This window comes from Anguilla rostrata, chromosome 7, assembly GCF_018555375.3.
Source record: "Anguilla rostrata isolate EN2019 chromosome 7, ASM1855537v3, whole genome shotgun sequence".
Taxonomy (NCBI): domain Eukaryota; kingdom Metazoa; phylum Chordata; class Actinopteri; order Anguilliformes; family Anguillidae; genus Anguilla; species Anguilla rostrata.
In genome coordinates, this window is record NC_057939.1 from 19,571,024 (window position 1) to 19,589,924 (window position 18,901).

At 46.5% G+C, this 18,901-nt stretch overlaps 2 protein-coding genes across 7 annotated transcripts in view; one reads left to right on the forward strand and one right to left on the reverse strand.

The window, feature by feature from the left end:
* frem1a (Fras1 related extracellular matrix 1a) overlaps window positions 1-1,229 on the forward strand; it is a 32,821-nt gene extending 31,592 nt beyond the window's left edge. The window contains exon 37 of the mRNA XM_064343495.1: window positions 43-1,229. Within this exon, the coding sequence (XP_064199565.1) occupies window positions 43-245 (203 nt within the window). The 3' untranslated portion in view covers window positions 246-1,229. The remainder of the gene's footprint in view (window positions 1-42) is intronic.
* A 724-nt stretch (window positions 1,230-1,953) lies between these two features.
* On the reverse strand, window positions 1,954-18,001 carry aco1 (aconitase 1, soluble). 6 transcript variants are annotated; one of them, XM_064343497.1, is made up of 21 exons: window positions 17,859-18,001; window positions 13,003-13,125; window positions 11,912-12,080; window positions 11,391-11,528; window positions 9,728-9,797; window positions 9,279-9,462; window positions 8,958-9,097; window positions 8,077-8,248; window positions 7,546-7,646; window positions 7,209-7,325; window positions 6,931-7,090; window positions 6,474-6,609; window positions 6,091-6,175; window positions 5,853-6,009; window positions 5,485-5,609; window positions 5,268-5,372; window positions 5,035-5,177; window positions 4,736-4,883; window positions 4,479-4,601; window positions 4,070-4,255; window positions 1,954-3,451 (listed from the first exon to the last, which is right to left on the reverse strand). In XM_064343497.1, exons 2-21 carry the CDS (start codon window positions 13,097-13,099, stop codon window positions 3,335-3,337), a joined length of 2,673 nt encoding a protein of 890 aa, XP_064199567.1. In that variant the 5' UTR covers window positions 13,100-13,125; window positions 17,859-18,001; the 3' UTR covers window positions 1,954-3,334. The 6 variants fall into 6 exon arrangements, with proteins under 6 accessions (XP_064199567.1, XP_064199570.1, XP_064199573.1 ...); XM_064343500.1 differs by lacking the exon at window positions 17,859-18,001 and adding an exon at window positions 17,149-17,795; XM_064343503.1 differs by lacking the exon at window positions 17,859-18,001 and adding an exon at window positions 16,737-16,993.
* Window positions 18,002-18,901: the final 900 nt, after the last annotated feature.

Consider the following 18,901-nt stretch of genomic DNA (forward strand, 5'->3'; position numbering starts at 1 on the left):
GCTCCAGTAGGTTTGACCTATGTTATTCCTTTCATCCCTCAGGCTTGAATGACCGGGAGAACAGGGGGCGCTGGGAGTGGGTTGGGGGGGAGCCGGTCAGCTACACCAACTGGAGGAAGAGCCTCTCGCAGGTGAAGAGGAACGGGGCAAAGAACTGCGTCCTCGTGCGGAGGAGGGCCAAGTGGCAAATCCAAGACTGCAAGAAGGGGAAGAGACATCGTTACGTGTGTTACCTCAAAGCATGAGCACCACAAAAACTGTGCGCCCGCACATACACATCTGGCTTACAGCCTTACCAAAAATGCAGATGCTATATGCAAAACGTGTCATATATGCAATGGTGACCATCACGTCACACCAGTGTAAATGTTACAATTCCTTGGGCCTACACAGGCAAGCTATAGAATAAACATTACTGCTCATCAGCAGACAAATGATTAAGCACAAATCAAAAATCAATGCAACTGAAAACTTGCTTTATGTACACTGTTCATCTAATTTACATAGTCATTCACTGAGATGAGCTATTCTAATTTATGTTATTTGTAATGTATGAACCATTTTAAATGTGTAAATTCCTTTTTCACAATTTTAAAAGATATTTATTTTTTATGAATTAGTGGATCACGAAAAGTATTTACCTTGCAAGACACTGGGGCGTTCACTGCCTGGACACAGACTCATTCAGCAGTAGCTTCTTTCTTTAAAATAATGGTAATGATACAGTACAGCATAACTTGTAGTGACTATACATCTCAATGGCAGCAGGCACAGGACAGATCTGAGTAGAGCTCTGCCCTGGCCAGTACACATCTCATATTTAAAACGGCTACTAGCAAGCTTAATAGTTTAGTTCCCTGTTTCACCCCAGTCATAAGCCACGTAGACAATCTTGTCTCTCCCTAGTAGAAATGCTAATGTCACAGAAGAGCAGAGATCAACTCTGCAGTAATTTTGGCCTGTTGTTGTAACTGTGAAACTCCCTGGTGCTAACTGAAAAAAATTATAGGAGTGATGCAGTGTCCTTTCTGAAGGTGGAACACTTCACTAAGAACCACCTGCATTTAACACATCCTCATACGGTGTGTATTTTATATGGGGTCTTCTCTCTCATTCAATGTATTATCAAATTGTACTGTAAACATTGTATCCAATTGAATGTATCACTTGTGTTTTATATTTTCTGCCAATACGTTTTTCCAAAGTAAACATAAATGCCTAAATGGGAATTCTATGGTCATTTTCTTCAGTGTTTTCATAGCGTAGGCTGTACATTACCTTTATCTTTGATCTACACTTCCCATTTTTTTAAAGACCCTCCTAGTAACTCAAAAAGGGCCCTTTCATTCAGAGCAGGACTACAAGAGTAGGTCCATAATCTCACCATCATTACAAAAACCACAAGGCATGCCAAGCTGTCAAGGCACGTTTTCCCTCAAAAGATCAGTGTAAGAGCACAAACTATAGGCCTGACCATTAATCCTACCAAAATACCACTCAACTTCCTGAATGACCGGGAGAACAACTTCGCTAAACACAGCGATTAAAGCCTTTGGTTCACATTTTTCCACCTGGGTTGAATTTACATCTTTTTTGTTTGTATCCTTTTAGTGAAAATGAAGACAAGCTAATCAAGGAAGTACTTGAGTGACATTTCTGGGTTAAACATAATTCTTATAATAACAGTAAGGACAAACCCAAGTTTAGTCATACATTAGGAAGTGAATAAACATTGAATAGACAAATATAGACACTTGTCCATTTTCCAGAACCGGGCATTGCCTACTGGCACATGATTACTGTAACCTACTCTTAACCAGGAAAAATCTGTAATAACATGCATGGGTTTCAGATGTCTACGAGACACTGAGTACAGCCGTTTTTAGTCGCTTTGTATAATAAGTTTAAAATGAGTCGAGAACACCTTCAGAAGGATTAAACACAAGGAAACAGTTGACAAGGGAAAAAAAAGACTTTTATTCTGGCTTCAGGTTAGAACCGTAGCGCCACCGCAGTACGGGAGGGTATTTTAATGCATGATCGGTAGGGGTAACAGGGAGAGCAGCAGTTCTATGGCAGAATGTCAAGGTTACAGCAGAGTTCACTGCAGAGTGCGCAAGTGCGGAATGAGCTCTTGATGAGCTCTGTATGGGAACGCTTCCTGAACGTCATGGACCAGCGTGGAGCAGATATATTAGCACCCTTTGCGCATGTGTGTGGATCCACAGTCTGGTCTCAGTCTCAGTACACAGCACCAGGCCGCTCTGGGCTGCGGGGGAAATGGAAACGCGAACGCAAAGTGCAGGAGGCCACAATTCCACGGCTGACAAATTTACCAAGTCTTTAAAAAAAACAAGCCTTTGGTGTCCACATCATTGGCTGCAAAAATGTAGGCACTTTGAAAAATAGTCCCCCCCCAACCCATTGTCCTAAAATGCATGAATCTGTATACAGAGCCATAAACATTCAAGGCAAACATTGCTTCCTGTATGTGAATGCCTACATTAAACAACATATGCATACAGTACTTTGAATCTGTAAAAATAACAGCATGCGTGTATGCATCCATCTACAGATGGTACACATTTTCCATCTTCCATCATTTATGCAACCGGCTCCTATAGCTATTGGCTAACTGGATGTCTGCCCACTTCCCAGCCTTTTCTGTGCATCTCTTGTATTTGAACTGGCCTGTGACCCAGTGGCAGTGTGACAGAGGCTACTATGGCAATCCAAACTGTCCACCAACTTCCAGTGGGAGTCACACAACACTGCTCTGTCCCACTGTTGCTGTCCATTAGTGTAGGCTCACCCATTACTGTTCTATGTGCCATCCACATCAGAGAGACACTACGTGGGGGAAGAAACACAAATTTATGGCAGGATCCCTACAAGAAACAAAAAAGTAAACGAGACTGACAAACAGGGCACACTGCAGTAGACACTCAAACTACATTATTTCTGCTGGGGAACTTGGCAAAGCATGAGGTAGGATTTGAAGCCAGACTGTGATACCTAGGTTACTAACATGATGGTGCAGGGCGACATGTGTTAACAGAACTCTGATATTTCCTACAAAAAAAAAAAGACCAAAACAGAAGAGACATGCTTTAAAGTGCCAGCTCATCCTTGGGAATGTTTTTTCTCTCCCCCTCCCTTTCTCTCTCTCTCCTTCTCTCTCCCTCTCTCTCCCTCTCTCTCCCTCTCCCACTCTCTCTCTCTCTCTCTCCATCTTTCCCCCTCTCTCTCTCCCACTCTCTCCCTTCGCTCTCTCTCTGGAATGGTGCTGCGTCCACAGTCTGCCGTTTTTGCTCTGTCTGCGGACTCTCCCCCTCTACTTGTCGCTCATCTTTCGGATCATGTAGTTGAGGATGCCGCCGTGGTGGAAGTAGGTGAGCTCCACGTCCGTGTCGAACCTCATCCGGGCCTGGAAGCTCTTCCCCGTGTCCAGCTGGGGGAAAAAGAACACAGCACAGTCTAATCACTGCTACTGGGCAGGGGCAGCAGCACAGAGGACTCGGTCATGAGCACAGTCATGTCCTTTAAGACTACATGTTTTACTACAGGTCTCAGAGTGCAGTGGGAGGTCTCAGAGTGCAGTGGGCGGTCTCAGAGTGCAGTGGGCGGTCTCAGAGTGCAGGGGGCGGTCTCAGAGTGCAGGGGCGGTCTCAGAGTGCAGTGGGCCGTCTCTGAGTGCAGGGGGAGGTCTCAGAGTGCAGGGGGCGGTCTCAGAGTGCAGTGGGCGGTCTCAGAGTGCAGTGGGCGGTCTCAGAGTGCAGTGGGCGGTCTCAGAGTGCAGTGGGCGGTCTCAGAGTGCAGTGGGAGGTCTCAGAGTGCAGTGGGCGGTCTCAGAGTGCAGTGGGAGGTCTCAGAGTGCAGTGGGCTGTCACAGAGCGCAGTGGGAGGTCTCAGAGTGCAGGGGGAGGTCTCAGAGTGCAATGGGAGGTCTCAGAGCGCAGTGGGCGGTCTCAGAGTGCAGTGGGCGGTCTCAGAGTGCAGTGGGCTGTCTCAGAGTGCAGTGGGCGGTCTCAGAGTGCAGTGGGCGGTCTCAGAGTGCAGTGGGCGGTACCTTAATGTCGATGATCATCCTGGGGGTGAGCGGCTCGGGCATGGCGATGGTGTAGCGCTCGCGGCCCGTGAGCCCCAGGGACTCGGCGGTTTGTCCGGGGAGGTACTCCAGCGGGACGATCCCCATGCCAACCAGGTTACTGCGGTGGATCCGCTCGTAGCTCTCCGCCAGCACCGCCTTGATGCCCTGCAGGACACCAGAACACCGGGGCACAATGCAACCTGCTCTCTTACCACAGCACAGCGCTGCATTTCCTTATGGACTCTTAATCAACTGACTGACACATGCTAACCAGCTTGTGTGTTCCCATTAGATAACCACCACTGCAATGTCAGATCATTTACATGAATAATTGTGAAAAAGCGATACCACACATGCAGAAAGGTTCAGAGTTAGAGAGAGGACGTACCAGCAGGAAGGGGCCCTTGGCCGCCCAGTCCCTGGAGCTGCCCGACCCGTACTCCTTTCCGGCCAGGATCAGCAGCGGAACGCCGGCCTGCTGGTAGCGCTCCGCAGCGTCGAACACGTCCAGCTGCACCGGGAGAGAGAGAGAGAGAGAGAGAGAGAGCGCTTACACACCATACGCACGCACACATTAGCAGCTCAGCGCTAACGGGCTGAGAGCCACTGTAGACAGCCACTTCATTTGTAGCATATTAGAGTTACCGTCTCATTGGAGGGCAGGTGTAGCGTGCGCGGCGCCTGCTTGTTCAGGAACTTGTTGAAGAGCCGGATGTTGGCGAAGGTTCCCCGGGCCATTACCGCGTCGTTGCCACGGCGAGATCCGTAGGAGTTAAAATCTCGCGGGTTCAGGCTGCGGGAATGAAAACGGTGGCGTGAAAAATACTCACAAGACCAGCTACCCTATCATTACTGCTATTTACCATTAGCAGAAATTCTGAAGAAAAAAAACGCAGGTCTAGGGCTCTGCAGACACACAGAAATGAGCGAAGGGTGCAGCTCACCCCCTGCTGGTCAGGTAGCGCGCTGCGGGGCTGTTTCGCGCGATGTTCCCTGCAGGGGAGATGTGGTCCGTGGTCACAGAGTCCCCGAAGTTGAGCAGCACATACGCGTCCGTTATGGACTTGGGTGGCTTCAGCTCCTTGGTCTGGTGAGAACAAACTGGAGTTGAGCTTTGACTGACGGAAAGTGACCTGTGCAAACCGGCGATGTTTAAACGAGCAAAACGACTGCGTACCAGGCCGTCGAAGAAGGGCGGAGACTTGATGTAGGTGGACTTGGGATCCCAGGTATACAGTTTGTCAGAGGGAGCCTTCAGGTTGTTCCATCGCTCATTCACTTTCTACAAACAAACACACACACATAGCCATCATGGCAACATTCACTTACTCATTCACTAAATCTCGGCATGTGTGCCACAGACCTTTGAACTCTTTGAGTGTATGCAGCCTTACATCTATCTTCTCGTAGACCTCCTTGAACATGGCGGGAATCACATACTGCCTCTCCACAGCCTGAATCTCCTCACGCGTGGGCCAGACGTCCGACAAGAAGATCTCCTTCCCCTTAGCGTTCACACCTGGGACAGGACACGTGTCCATCAGTCTCAGCCGAAAGCACAACCGAAGCCGCCTTCCACCGTAGAGACGGATACTGGCCCAGTCCTTTTCTGAAGGATTAGCTGCACTTACAGATTTACTGAAAGCACTTTCTATGACATGGACTGAGCACCTGCACTGAGAAACTACATTACCCATCTACCCCTGCATTTGTGAGAAATGCATGTCAGCTTCCTGTACGGCTGTTTTTTGTGCCCTCTCACCCAGAGGCTCCTTCTCGAAGTCTATCCGGATGGTTCCGGCGATGGCGTAGGCGATGACCAGCGGCGGCGAGGCCAGGTAGTTAGCGCGGGTGTTGGGATGGACACGGCCCTCGAAGTTCCTGTTTCCGGACAGGATCCCAACGGCCACCAGGTCTCCCTGAGGAGAAGGACACCGTCACAGTCAGGCACTGCTCGGCAGACGCGCATGTGTACTAGATGAGTGTGTGCCTGAGCGTACCTGAGTAATAGCCTCCACCACAGACTCTGGAAGAGGACCGCTGTTCCCTATGCAGGTCATGCAGCCATACCCCACCACCTCAAACCTGAGAGCAGACACAGTCCAGCACTGCATTTCAAAAGGTTGAACTAGTCCTTCAGCACCAGTAAACAGCAGTAACTGGAACCATGCCTCCCAAATGCTCACAATGCACATTTATCAAACACATTATTAATGTTAGTACATCAATGACATGTAAAGGAAAATAATTCTTTACAAGATGTATACTGCCACCTAGTGGTACAAGATATAGTAGCACAGTATATAAATATATACACACACACACACACACACACGCACACACGCACACACACAAACACACAGTTACTGAGGCAGGTCCTTACCCCAGCTGGGACAGGTAGGACATGACCCCACTCTCCTTCAGGTAGTATGTGACCACCCCGCTGCCGGGCGATAGGCTGGTCTTAATGTACGGCTTCACGCTCAGCCCCGCCTCCACGGCCTTCTTTGCCAGGAGCCCTGGGAAACGCAGAGAGAACGCCGCATCAACGTCCCCGCAACGTTCCCACAACATTGGTTACTACAGCATGACCAAGTCTGCTAAGGGCATTATACACTCACCACATTCACATAGGATATAGAGCACAACTGCAAGCCATAGAAATATGCAGCATTGATAATTAAACAGAGCAGCAGCTTCTATATCTATTGGCTCTTCTGCTCCCAATCCTATTACTGAATCACACTTAAAAAGCACTAAACCCAAAGACCAGGGAACACACTGGACTATCAGATTAGCAGCTGACGGTACCGTGCTGGTGCACACTCAGCGGGACGTACCGGCCCCCAGCATGACGGAAGGGTTGCTGGTGTTGGTGCAGCTCGTGATGGCGGCGATGACCACAGAACCGTGGGAGAGCGAGTACTGCGCGCCGCCGTGCTTGAACGAGACCGAGGCGTTGTGGTGCGCGGGGGCCACCTGGAAGCCCTTAAACCCTTGCTGAAACGACACCGAACAGCAAACCAAGGGCCTTCAGGAAAGGTCACGTTGCACAGTATCACACGTACAAAAACAGAGAAGGTTGCTGGTTGACCGTAGAAGCCGTTAGGGATTTTACCTTAGCCCCGAGACATGCTTCGAAGTCCTTCCTCATGTCGCACATGGACACCTTGTCCTGAGGTCTCTTGGGCCCGCTGCAGCAAGGCTCAACTGTGCCCAGGTCTAACTCCACCACCTGCGCAGGAAATACACAGCAGTGTCACTGAGGCATTCTGGATATGGAATCGTTATCACCCAACATTTCAAATAATAGTATTCATCATCACTTGAGTGCTGAGTCAATTATTACATTATTATATACGCTGAGATCCAATTAACATTGTTTCTCGATGTGAGAGGCCAGTCCAGATATCTACTCTGTAGTGCCCAATAAACTGGCTGTTTGAAAGCTGTACCTGCGTGAATTCAGGATCTTGTGAAGCATCACTGTAGTCTCTGAACATGCTCACTGCTTTCAGGTACTGAGAGATGTACTGTAGCTTCTCTGGATCTCTTCCTGAAACACCATGTATAAAATTCAGGCAAAAAAAGTCAAGGAAGGATAATTCCAAATAATAACAAGCAAAATCACTCACTCTGAGCTATAGATTCGGCACATTTCAGACTACAAGCAACTGCATTTCTTCATTACACATGAAATGTTTAAATGAGGAACCACTTTCAACAAATACTGTAAAAAACCTAGAGAAGTACCAGCTTCACCCAGGAGAGGGAGCTCCAACATCACACTAGCTGCATGAAAGGTCAAATAGGAGCAACTTTGTTGTGTACCTCGTCCTCATTACACATTCCACTGACACCAAATGCCAAACTCTGATTAGCACTCAGCCAGCTGAACACAGCTGATCAGCACAGTGCTAATCACTGATCTGAGATCAGCAGTGCTGCCGACAGGAGACGGTGCTTTGCTCTGAGGTGACGCTCACCCGTCTGCTCCAGGTACTTGATGCTGATGTAGTCCACGGGGAAGAAGGCGGCTGTGGCGCCGTATTCGGGGCACATGTTGGAGATGGTGGCCCTGTCAGCGATGGACAGCTGGGCCACGCCCGGCCCGAAGAACTCAACAAACTTCCCCACCACACCCACCTGGCGAAGGTGCTGGGGGAAGAGGAAAGAGGGGAGGGGATTTTATACACAAAAATAACCAAACTACTACTGTGCCCTGCGAAATAACACCAGGCATGATGACCCATAGGCCTATAATAGAGCCTATAACTGAAGAAAGCAGCCCACTAGATGACCAAAAATAGCAGTTTTCTTTCCCCCTCCTTTTTAAAAAAACTATAACATAATGTGGGGCTGCACTTCTCCAATTCCCACGCTAATTTGGAATGCCCAATTATCCGAAACCGGAGCCGTGTGCATGCCCAAACCACAGTGCGGATTTGGGGGAGTGCAGACCAGTTTCCCTCCAAAAAACATAGTGTCGCCAGCTGCTTATTTTCACATCTCAGGCTACAGCAAAGCTTGCATAGCGTGGAGTTGGAGGAAGACCTTTTATTTGCAGCTTTAACACGGGATCCACGAGCACCCAGGAGTTACTAGTGCAGAAACGGGGACCCCAAGCCGACTCAACCGTCCCATACCCTGATGACAAATGCACGCTGTTCAATGGAGTTACCAGCCAGCTGGCACTAGCACAGTCAAGATTCGATCCGAGGCCGTGAGGCTCATCCATGTACCACAGCGTGATGCCTTAACCGAATGAGCCACCCAACCACCAGAAAAACAGCAATTTTTCTGACCAGCTCATATTGCAGGACGCAGGTCTCATTTCTATACGACTCAGACAACCAGCACATCCTACCTTGGTAATGGTGAGCACAATGTCTGTGGAGGTTATGAGCTTGTTTGGAGAGCCCAGCACCCTGTAGCCGATGACCTCAGGCAGCACCATGCTGATAGGCTGGCCCAGCATCACAGCTTCCGCCTCAATACCGCCCACTCCTGCAGAGGTCACATAAGTCATTACAAACCCCTCCCACTAACAGCACCTCCTAACAATTACCACTGCCCACATCCTCAATCTTACGCAAGCTAAGTCACGCAGAGCTGAAGAGAGAGAGAAGTGCAGTCTGGGTCAGCTCAGGGGACTGAAGTGCAATGAGCGGGAGAACGAGGACCTCACCCCAGCCCAGCACGCCCAGGCCGTCGATCATGGTGGTGTGGGAGTCCGTGCCGACCAGGCTGTCGGGGTAGTAGAACCCGTCCTGGTCAAAGACCACCCTGGCCAGGTACTCCAGGTTGACCTGGTGCACGATGCCGGAGCCCGGGGGGATGATCCGCATGTTCCTGAAGGCTTTGGAGCCCCACTGTGGACCAATAGCATCGCAGTTATAGAACGACTCAGCCAATGACTTCAAAGCATCGCCTATGCACTGAGACAATGGCGCCGACTCACAGGCAAACTTCTTATTGGTATGTAAAAAATGTTCAGTAGCTTCACGTCATCAGTAAGGCAGAATTCATAATGGAGGGAAACAAGCCTCTGACATCAATAAAAATAAACATTTGATTTAAACCACCCTTCCATCTTCCTCCAAGTTTCTCATCCCAGCATTCCGTTTTAAAGCTTACCTTTAGAAACTCAAAGCGTTCCCTGTTTCTATCAAACTCCAAATCCTGGTTCTTCTGCAGACTATCAGACCTGGGAGGAAGATAGGGGATAGGGTAACTTCCCACCGTGCAAGCAAACCGATTGGGTTATGACCGCAAGCACAGGACACGGTAGCCTGTATTCCCATTTAAGACAACATGGGCAAACACCAGCCCTGCACAGGAAAACCGAGCTAAGCACAGAACAGAAACACCAGCTGTGCCAAACTGCAAAAATAATTAGACGCCTTTTGTGAATGGAGTTCAAACGGAGAACAGAAGACCTTTAATTCATGGAAAATGTGTTATTTAACACATTTAAATAACAACAAGCCCACGGACTAATGAAACCCCAGTCCCTCTCTTAATATGATAATACTTTGTGTTGGCTTTAAACTGGAATTAAAGCAGTAAATCTGGGGCCTGTTTGTAATCAGTGATGAAATTCTGGCGCGGTGGGGGCCTGATGCAATGGTAGAACGGACACGCAGGAGGACATGGTGCAAAGGCCGGTGGTCTTAGAGAGTGTTGTGCCATTGTGACATTTACACCGAGTGGCTCAACAGGCCTAAGAGTTTCAACATCACTGCGGACCAAAGTTCATAACCGCCCACCCTGCAGAACGTACCACCAAGTGCAGAAGCCCGGGGGGATACAGGAAGCTGGGCTGTACCACACACTTCGACAAGACAGCTATCATTCTGATACAGATTTAAAACCCCACGTTCATCAGAAAAAGGCTCTAAAAAAAACCAGTCAGAGTGCAGAAGATATCAATTTTGTGAAATCCATTAGTTTCAGAGGATTTCAGTTGCAGCAGATCTCTGCAGGGACACAGCCGAGTGTGCACAAAAACATTAAAAACAACAATGCTTTCAAACGGAGCACCCCTCCTCCCAACTCAGCATGAGAACAGTGAATAGTGTGTTTAACATGCACTGCGAGTTGCACCATGTGATCCATCGCCATGGTGATTTCAGCACATCCCACTTGGTCATTTTTTGTTTTGCGAGCGAGGCCGTGCTCGGACTTGGCTCACGCCTCCAGCTGCCTTAGATAAATCATGACCTCACTTCCTGCCCCCAGGCTGCTGACAAGAGGCAGGATGGCCGTCGTGTTTCTGAGGACACGAGAGGGGGAGCGCGTTCCGCACTGCCAGTAAATTTAAGGTCATTAAATCCCTGTTCGTCACGTACAAGCCCAAAACATTCCAAGCGTTCGTTCCAGAAATCAATCACCGCAGGGCATCTTTTACAGACAGATCACATAGGCTACAGGTCCATAAAGAATGTGCACTGTAAGATATATACGCATAATCACAGCTTTGGGACAGTATGTGGTGTATGCTTTCCAGCCATTGGCTCCTCCTGACATGTGACCCCTACTCTATAACTCTCTCTGCTTTCCCTTTGTCAGAATAAAGTGAAGAAATACATAAGGAGTTCAGACTTTCCTGCTCTCCTAAAAACAAACAAACAAATAAATAATCTCGGCTGGGAACTACAATTACAATCATTCACAGAAACACCTGCTCTGTCTGTTTCCATCACCCACACTAAAATAAACTAAAAGTTGCATTGTACCGTACAAAAAGGCCATGACCACAAAGCCATCGCGCTTACGAAGGGAAAAGAGGAAGACTTGCTTTCTGTTGAAGTCCACCTGGATGGAGTGGTCTATGACGAGGTCTGCGGGACACACGGGGTTGATGTTCTCGGGGTCCCCCCCGAGCGTCTTCACGGCGTCGCGCATGGCGGCGAAGTCCACCACCGCCGGCACCCCGCTGCCAGAGGAGAGCCAGAGAACGGGAGTGAGCGCAGCCTGCACAGCGCCCCCTGCCCCACGGGCAGAGAAACAGCAGCCTCTTCCAAAACCATCGCATCAAGCAAGGCCATGAGCTTTCCAGCTATTCATTTCAAACGGAGCTTTAACCGCAACCGCTGAACAACCACTAATAATAGCCCCTCAAACCGAGAAAATTACGGTTTTAAAAACCCTTCTGTAAAATGTGTTTTCGGTTAGGTCTCTGGAGTAGCAATTATTCCCCAACAAAACAAGCGCTTAATGACACTACTCCGGGCGTGCGGTCTCATAAAGGGAGGTGTGATGGAGACGATAATGGTTTGTAGGAGAGGTGTGCCCTGGCGCAGAGGGGACGGGACTCACGTGAAGTCCTGCAGGATCACCCGGGCGGGCCTGAAGGGCACCTCCACGCTCTGGCTCTGAGCCTCCGCCCAGCTCAGGATGCGCTCCACGTCCGCCCGCTTCACCAGGAACTCGTCGCAGTTCCTCACCGCCGCCTCCAGCAGCACCCGGATGGAGAAGGGCAGCCGGGCTGTGGGGCACAACAGCCGCTCACCGCACCGTGCTGATTTACTGCTACCTGCGCGAGCCTCGCGGTGCTAACACGCCTGCTTCAAATACATTACGCCAGACAGGCTAACCTTTCTGACACCAGTAAAACGTCTATACGTAACCCCAAATGAAAAATATATGTCCTGTATCGAGCACAAAAGTCTTCTTTCAGATGCTTGTGCGTTTCAGCTTTGTTGAATAGTCCATCTCTAGGACTTGCAAGTCTTTTTGAATTTTACCAGGATCTGAAGAGTCAAAGTATATAAAATATGCACTTCACCCAGGTCTGGCTGCTAAAGGCTCAGACTTTAATGAAGACCATGGCACAAAAACATTCTGCACCATTTCATACATGTAGACAGGGTAGTTCTCAGAAATGGCATGTAAGAGTTGGGCTGCTCTGAAATAAGCCGGAGCAGAACGCTTCACCTGGACTGCTCCACAGATGCAAGCCGACCACGCCACACGTCATAAAAGCTGATAGATGTTGATACTGCTCTCTCATTCCCGTTTACCACCATGTGAGCTCCAATCACAAATTTGAGCTGCTATTCTGGTCTAAGTTTGGTCTGCCATTCTACAACCCTGAATCTGCACTGAAGGACTGAGGAGACAGATACTATAAAACAACCATTGTTATTAAAAGTAAAAGTGTCAACCCTTGATTACATTACATTACAGGCATTAGCGACTTACACTGCATTTACATTGCATTGCATTCAATTTATACCAAATCTCTGCCAAATGCCTGTAATGTAATGTAATACATAAATTAATTTGTGCCTTAAGTCAAGTGAAGTAGGTAGTTAGGTACTTACATCATAGCTAGGGCATATATTGTTCTTTTAACTTACAACTTGAATACATTTTCCATGACAACAAGATTTGTTCTCAGAACTTACTGTATCTGGCATCCTGGAGTTTGGACAGGTTGTAGAACTTGTGCTCAGGTTTCCGTGGGTCCAGGGCCTCCACGATGTGCGCGAAGGGGTTGCTCATGGCTACGGACGCTCCGACTCGATCACCTGAGGGAGAAGCAGAGCGATTATCACTCTGCCAAAGCCATCATCGCACGCAACGGCAATTTCCACAAGGCACTATATCATCAGACCCCATAAACACAAAACCTTCTGTGCCTTCAGCCTCCCCAGCCTTTGAGCATCGGCCAACAGCAACAGCTCGACAGCAAAACAGTAATCCAGCCGCGGCACGTGACGGGGAAAGCCGCTGTAATTGAACGGGAGTGTTTCAAAGTTCCCCGAGCACATAAGCTGCAGAAATTACCAGGCAACCCCACTTCCACAGACTCAGCGTCTGCCACTCTGAGATAGGCTGATGCTAAACCCGCTCGGTCTGCAGGCTGAGAGCAATCTCCCTGCCAGTGAGAGACACTGTTTTTCTGGCTCTATTTAACACCAAAATACTTGAGCCCCAGCCAAAAGCCAAGGAGTGGTACGTGACAATTGGGATCACACCACCGGAGATAGCACACCAACCGCTATTCAGAGAGAGGGACCGAGACCTATCTCCGCCCCTTTACAGGATAGTTTATTTTGGAGTTGATGTAAGAAAATCTCAGTTCAAATCTAAACCATGGTGTCTGGGGTGACGTGGAATAACCCAGCTCACCAGATAGGCCTTCCAGGGAATGCTCGGACAACTACAAAAGCAGCAATTTCCCAGAAAGGATCCACCTGTATTTTTAATTTTCTTTTTGGTTTATTTTATTTAATAAAGAGACACTGCATATGAATAAAAATGAGAACTTAGATGCACCATGTAAATGTGCCATATTTAGCCATACAGGCTAATTTTCATCTGTAGTCCCTGGGCAGGTTGATGAATATTCCGATCGCAGTGCAACCAAATGGTGTAAGATTACAAAAATTTGGAGCATACCCAAATATGCCAGTGGACAATAGAATGACTAAACTTCCTCAAGGGAGACGTAATTTTGTACGTCGCTTTGGATAAAAGTGTCTGCTAAATAAATGTAATGTAATGTAAAAAGATGGATGCTGAGAGAAAACAGGCTATCAGACAGTCAGACATTATGGCTCAAGCCCTCCTATTCTGCTCATTACAGATAAAAGCATCTTTCCGTTTCAAATGCAGCTTCCTGCCATTTTCACCTCAGAAAAAGAGCACATACTGCACATCCTATGCATCAGCCTCAGAAACTCACCAAAGACTCAATATGGCACGTTCACCTCTCACTAAACCTAAAAACCCCTCCTGATAAAATCTGGCATGATATAACATCCAAACACTTTGCAGCACACCTCACGTTCGCCTCTTCAGACAAAGGAATCCTGTGATGCCCTGCTTCGCTATCAAATGCACCAATATCTGATTTACAACACCTGCACTATCAAAACATTCTACCAAGCCTTCCAAACAATTTCAATGTGCTTAGATACTTCAGGGTCTGTGCGGACTACCTTATGTTCTAAATTAGACAATTTTCTCTCTCCCCAAAAAACAATGCGTTCATACGCCCAGAAATGCCAGAAATGAAGTATTCAAAAAAGAAGAAAGCAAGCAAAGGCTAGTGGTGCATTCATATGCAATGTTGTGCTCTTGGTTTCTGAGAGGCTCAAAAACAATCCTGCATATCAAAGTATTTACGATTATTATCCCTTTTCTCCCCAATTTGGAATGCTCCGTCATTTTAACAGTGCTTGTTGCTGAAACCTCCGCTATCAATTTCGGGGAGCGCAAGCAAGCTTTCCTGTCTCCTCCAAGCCTTGTCATGACATCAGCACCTGCTGCTTATCACACCGTAGATCGCAAGTCCACTTGCACTGAACATGAGCTGGAGGAAGACTGCTCATGTGCGGCTGAATGGGTGGATTTGCAGGCAGCCAATCAAACAGCAGGGGACAGTGCACAGTGATAGCTGCATGCTACCACCCCACCAACTAAAACCCTCCCATCTCTGTGTGATGCTAGAACCAACTGGGCATTTCCCTTTGGGGCTACTGACCACTGTCTGCACTGGACCAGAACTGGCACCAGACCACGGGGCCTCATCCGTGCACTAGAGCAGTGCCTTAACGAGGCGAGCCACCCAGCAACCATCGGTGCTACATAAAATATTTTTACATGCTCACTCAGAAAATGACCAATTAATGTGTTCATTATGTTGACTGGGAAAGAATAATTATCTGAGAAGGAGAGAAAAACTTCATTATGTTTTTTTATTTAGCATTTCTTGAAATACTTATAAAAGGTCCAAATGATGCACAATTTGCAGTTTTGTTTAACAGTCTTAATTACGGGGAAAATACATACTACTAGTTCAGGAAAACCGTTCAGGCCAACTGCATCCTTCACAGAACTGTGGCAGGAATCAGCAGCTCATTCAAACTGTTAACTAGGGCTGCAAAGGGTCATAAAATTTCCAGTAAATTCCAGAAACTTTCTGAAATTTCCAGAAACGTGTCCTGTGGAAAAATCTTTACATGTGAATATTCCCAAAATTTTGTAACCCTATTAACACAATGTTCATAAAAACGCACTTTTATGAGAAAAACACAAAAATGTCCTTTATTTGAATGCATATAGCTATGCAAAAACATTGAAAATCTAATCTTAAGAAAAATGAATGCCAGAGTAGTCAAGCAGGTAATTAGAAGGTGACCTGTTGGCCAACCACTAATCCAGCTACCAAACAAGGAAACCAGGCCATTTTGTGCAAGGGGAGAACGATAACATGCACTGTCAATTACTCAGTTTTCTCTTTTTTCCATTTCATATTATCAACAAGATCTCCACCACAATGCACTTGGGTTCTAGCTACTAACCAAGCAGACCCTGTCTGTCCTGTTGCATGAAGCAACCAGATAATCAGGGTGAGCCACTATACCTCCGAGGACACACCAGAGCGTTTCATGAAAGATTGCATTGCTCACCCATAAAAATACCACAGGAATTCCAAAAAAAAAAACAGTATTTCACTGCAACAGAAAGTAAACAGTAAGCCACTGCTACATTCAAAGAGACAAGTGAACGAATGAAGTGAATGAAATTGTGAATGGTATATTTTCAATTAACTATGCTTCAAGTAGCAAACCTTTTGCTGCTGAAGAATAACCTGTACAGGTCAGCTTAAGTTAGGATAAGAATACATTTCCTAATGTTATTTATAGTACAATCTGGCATGCATGTCAGCCCACTGTAGACACCAGCTGCTGCTCTAGTGAGGAGCGGAGAACGCAAGTCTGTTATGATATCGGAGAGGACCCGTGGGGACTTCGCCGGTACTAAACACAGCTCAGCCACACACTGCGTGTACCCTCATGTAACCTCAGACCCTTTTTCATGTGTTGGTAAACAGCAATGCAAAGCTGATTTCAGTTACATAACACAAACAGTGACAGCCTCAGATAAATGACAGTCATTCCGATTGTTATATCTCCATAATGTTAGCGTATTCAATCACTCAAAAACATCAAACCAGCTAATCTTTTTCAAATTCAATGCTTCCAGAATTCTGCTTGCAAAGTCACGTTCACCAACAGTGTATCAGTACAGGACATAATGGTGTTGGGTCAACAACTGAGTAACACAAAGTCAATATTTTTGGCACAGGCGGTTCAAAAACAGCAGTAACCTATGTTTTTATATTACGTACTTTCCCACCTGTATACGTGTCCAAGCAACCCCACCCTTATGTTTTGTATTATTATTTTGGAATGCAGCTAATAAACCTGAATGCAAATCGACAGAGTACCCTGTTCTTCTTCGTGCTTATTAAAACTCTTGCGCTATGCTACTAAAGAGACAGCGGGAAGGTAAATATTAAACTGCATCAAATGTTGACAATGTCTTAGGTTACTCAGCCAAAGGGCAAGGTCTACTTTGACACTGCCAATGCAATCTAATAGTCTCTTAGCATGCTGTGTCTACCTAAGCAGGCTTCGGAAGTAACGTTGGCTTAAAGTTAAATACGCGGCTAGTCTAGTTACATGGTCTGATGTTATCAGAATCTTACTTGCAGTAAACAAAGTTAGGCTGATCAATAATTTATATTGGCCTTAACACACCTCCGTAATTTCCTATTTGGCAGAATAATTCGCAGTATCCTGGCCACCGGTAACAGTCATCGTCGGTTAGTGAGCAAACTCACTGGTCAGCTAACTAGCTAGCACACGCCATACAGCTAATAAGAATAGTAAAATGCTTTGCATAACTTGCGAAAGTAGCTAGACAGCTAGCTAGCTAGCACGCCAGATAGCTAGCAACAGAATGAATGCACGAATAGCCTTATTGTAAATTACAACCAGGCAAAGCAATCTAACTTGAGATATTCGCTAATACGATCTAATTAATAGTTTGCAGCTACAGCAGCCAATTTCCCAATGACAACTAGCAAGTTAGCTAACATTGTTAACATAAAGTTGGCTAGTCTAACCACCCAGCTAAAATTCAAACCACGTAGCTAGGCAGCTTGCTCGCTTGCAGAATAGTAGCTATGTAACATTCCAGCTAGTTAGTCAGGTTTCTCGTAACAGAAATGTCCGAAAACACAGCCGACTAAAGAGTGCAGTCCCGGTTAACAGTTAGCGCGAATGCTAAAGTTAGCAAGTTAACTGAAAAACCGCATCATGTGCCGGTGCTGTTAATAACGTGATATCCTCAAGTGATGGTGGCTAATGCTAGCCAGCTAGCAAACCCCACGCGAAAGTAACGTCTCTCACACCAAAGCATTTATTTAACTAGCGACAGCTAAATACGGGCTATTTTAATATATTACCTTCAGTTGACAAGCTAGTGGACAGGTGTCTTATCAGGTGTCCTTGGTTATCTTAAGACAGAAGCGAATGACTAGCCTACTCCAGCGACGCGCCTCCTCGAAAAAAATCTCAGTCATGTGACTCACTCTTACACAGTGCATTGCTATGACTACATAGCGGTAATATCCACAATCTGTGCGCAACTTTTAAACAATCACCATAACCAAGCCATAGTTATTAGCTGTATGATTTGTATGTGTAGTCGACAGCATGTTTTTTTACGTATTTACAGCGCACTCTACTTGCACTAAATAGGCCTATTGCTTAGCTTCCTGTGGGCAAGGAGGCAGAATAGACATAAAGGAAATTAAAGAGTATTCGGGTTTCTGCCTGTAGTATCGCACATCTGGAAGACTTCTCTCTCTCTCTCTCTCTCTATATATATATATATATATATATATTAATCACAGCTAATTTCAAGGCAGTTGTTCACAATTGAATTCTGTTTCATGTATATTACAGATATTACGGTAATGATTCAGCTTACTTCTTATCAGCTATACCTTACTAGAAAACTATACCAAAGGTCAGTGCAAGTTCAGCAGGAACCATACATTTCCTAGGCCTGTGTGTATACCCAACATATTGGCTCTGTTACATGGGTATAACTATATAGGCATTTTTAAAGTCTTGTTTCATAAGCTTCCAAAACAATAAGGAAAGCCATTCTACAATACGATCCATAAATTCATCCTTGAACTTTGCCCTTTCCAATGTCAGATTTTTCCAGACTTACAATTTTGTACATTGCTGCTAAAGAAAAGAATGGTAAAGGACATAACAAATAATCCACCTTTGTAAATACTTAGCCACGATTTTTACGGCTAAAATTGTGTACTCGGTTGTTGTTTTTTGCCATTCTGAAATTAGTTATCACTTTTTTTTTCTTTGACAGAACATGCTTTCATGTTCTTATGATTACCAAAAAAAGCCTAGCCAAACACATGAGGAGAAATTGGGTATGGTGAAAATATTTTGAGGTTCTTTAATTTAGCAAATTTAA

What these genes read in the sequence shown, in the direction of transcription:
- aco1 (XM_064343497.1), bottom strand. Translation starts at nt 13,099, where the DNA reads ATGAGCAACCCCTTCGCGCACATCGTGGAGGCCCTGGACCCACGGAAA. An exon ending in CCTGGGCGTGCTGGGCTGGG is followed by an intron (nt 9,098 to 9,278) that starts GTGAGGTCCTCG and finishes TGACCTCTGCAG; the next exon opens with GAGTGGGCGGTATTGAGGCG. An exon ending in GGATGATCATCGACATTAAG is followed by an intron (nt 3,452 to 4,069) that starts GTACCGCCCACT and finishes TTTTTCCCCCAG; the next exon opens with CTGGACACGGGGAAGAGCTT.